We start from the raw sequence: 2,757 nt of genomic DNA on the forward strand, positions 1-2,757 counted from the left end.
TCCCTTAAAATTCTAGAAATTATCCCTAAATTTTATCTCATAATTATCCCTGAATTATCCCATGGTTGTTTCATGAATTAACCTTAATTTTTTAATTAATTATCCTTTAATTAATTATATAATATTTATTACTTAAATGATTAAATAACGAATAAATACTAAATTATTAATTAAAACCCTAATTATTAGTTTGATTGACTTAATTTAATTTTAAATAGAATATAATTTTTAAGTTGAAATAGTTAAATGGTTTAATTTTATTAGAAATAATTTTTGTTTTTTTCTTTATGAAATATTTTTTTTTTATGTATAATGATAATAAAACTATTATTAAAACAAAATAAACCAATTGAAAACCAAGTGAAAATTTTAAACAAAATTAAATTAATAGATCATGACACCAAGAAAAGACATAATGAATATGCAACACCCAAAAAGTAAACCGAATAAATAAGAAATAATGAAGTAAGAAGAAACCAACCTACGGGGAGAAGAAATGTCTCAACCTATGAGCAACATTTGCATCATAATTTAGTACCTCCCTTCAATTTTTGTAACCTTGAATTTTTTATATCATTATTTGTTTGTTATAACAAGGTTAACAACAAACATCACTACAACATAAGCAAACTTAAATTTACTTATGTTTTTTTTATAGCATGAAGAATATTTACTTAATATGGCTTTTTTTATTTCACCTTATATTTTCTCAATTATCTTATTTCTACTATTTTAATCAATCTTTTATTATTTAAAAACACTTTAATTTATAATATTTGTTTTGAATATTTAGATTTGATATATATGGATAAAGTTATTGATATTTGTTTACATGAAATTTCTTTAAAAAAAATATAATATATTAACTACAATTATGAATATTCTTATTACATATTAAATATAATTCTTAATATTAAATTTTAAATTTATGATAAAATATTAGTATTGTCTTGTACCACTTATACTATAGAATTATTATTATAATAATTATTATAATTATTTACTTTAATTTTCTGTAATATTTATTAAAGATTGGTTTTTCAAACTAGAGTTATATTTAATTTCAAATGAAACTACATAGCATGGTGTTTATTAAATGAGTTTCAAATTCAAACAATCTCTTTTTTTCCTAGATGCAGTGTATCAAATCAATTTCAATTTTAAACTCTCATTTTCTCTTTTTCAACTGCGGCATAAATTATGATAATGACCAATAAAAATACACTATAGGTATCCCTCTTTCTTCCTTTTTTTTTTTTTTGTAAGTTGTGCCATCTTCATGAGATAATCTTGCTGCTATTCACATCCCCAACGCAAAAACTATTTGTGGCTATATATAATAAACCTTTGATCTCAAATTTCTGTGTTGGTACGTATTCTTGTATATAGACAGTGAATTAGTTTTCTATTCTGTTCTTATTTTACTTAACTATAGATACATTATGAACTCTCTTACGTGAAAATAATGGCTTTGTTTTGTGTTCTGGCAGATTTTTGACAGATGGAGCAAGAACAGTCAAGTGTTGAGAAATATGAGAAATTTACATGGAAGCTTGAAAACTTCTCTCGCTTGAAAATCGAAAAGGTTTACTCAGATCGTTTTGTCGTGGGCGGTTATCGATGGTATTATATTTGAATGAATGAATTCCCACTTGTTAGAATTTACTTATTCTTTGACACTAATTACATTATTGTGTTTCATCTGCTATGGTTAACTGAGCTCCATGATTCTGAGCAGGGGTATATTGTGAAGGATGCTTGTATTATTGGTGCTGAAGTTTTTGTTTCTAATTCAACACATGAGGAACCAGTAAACATAGGTGGATCTCTTTCAACAGTTTCTAATTTAGTTTGCAATGAAACTTCTGAACAAGCTGATGCAAAATTGGTATCTGCGGCGCTGGGCAATGTGATTTATTTCCTTCAGACTAGAAAAGTGAAAGATATGAATGAACAAGCTTGTGAGGAACTTCAAGTTTTATGGGATGAACTTAAGAAATTTAAATTTGATATTACTTGGCTAGAGCCACAAGTTCAATATGCTTTAGGAAATAGAAGCTATGTGGAGAAAGCTCTGGAGGTTGAAAAGTTGAAAGGGAATGTTGCATATCTAGAGCTGGAAACTGAGAGGATAAAGGCAAAATTGGCTGCTGCGGAGGGAAATCTTGACATAGAAAGGGACTTGTTGAAAGCTCAAGGTTTCAAAGAAAGAGATTTGGATTCTGAGTTGGGCTCTTGGAGTTGGAAGCCATAGCTTTCTCTAAATGCTTATTAGTGTCATTAGACGTATTATATAATTTATAAGTAAGTGATTTTTTACCCGATATATTTCTCATATCATGTGTTTGAAGTTATTTATGAATTCATTTACAAATTAAACTTTTATGATAATGATTTTTGTCGTGTGTTGATGAAAATGTAACATATCAATATCCAAAACAACATTTAGTAACTTTTTCCTTTATCAACATTTAGTAATATACAAATTAAAGAACTTAGAACTATAATGGATATGGAAATACTAGAAGAATCAAGAACTATCATGATGCTAATCTATCATCAAATATCTAGAAAAAACTAAAATAATAAAGAAACATTCACCACCACCATGGAGAGATTGACGACTTGAGTCTATAAATAAGAAATTGAAACTTTGTAAAACATCATCCAAGAAATCAATCTCATAGCCTTCTTTTTTTTAAAAATTCTAAAACCATCTTATATCAGTTATGAACTATTCCAGTATCTTCACTCGCA

General features: G+C 26.7%; 1 protein-coding gene across 1 annotated transcript; it reads left to right on the forward strand.

Moving 5' to 3' along the window:
* Nucleotides 1-1,636: 1,636 nt before the first annotated feature.
* Nucleotides 1,637-2,254, forward strand: LOC127129812 (uncharacterized). Its single transcript, XM_051058938.1, has one exon. The coding sequence runs from the start codon at nucleotides 1,637-1,639 to the stop codon at nucleotides 2,252-2,254; it is 618 nt and encodes a 205-aa protein (XP_050914895.1).
* The last annotated feature ends 503 nt before the right edge of the window (nucleotides 2,255-2,757 follow it).

The sequence above is a fragment of the Lathyrus oleraceus genome, chromosome 3 (assembly GCF_024323335.1).
Source record: "Lathyrus oleraceus cultivar Zhongwan6 chromosome 3, CAAS_Psat_ZW6_1.0, whole genome shotgun sequence".
Classification (NCBI taxonomy): domain Eukaryota; kingdom Viridiplantae; phylum Streptophyta; class Magnoliopsida; order Fabales; family Fabaceae; genus Lathyrus; species Lathyrus oleraceus.

Excerpts from the sequence above, each read along its gene's own strand:
- LOC127129812 (XM_051058938.1), top strand. The coding sequence starts at position 1,637 with ATGAATGAATTCCCACTTGTTAGAATTTACTTATTCTTTGACACTAAT.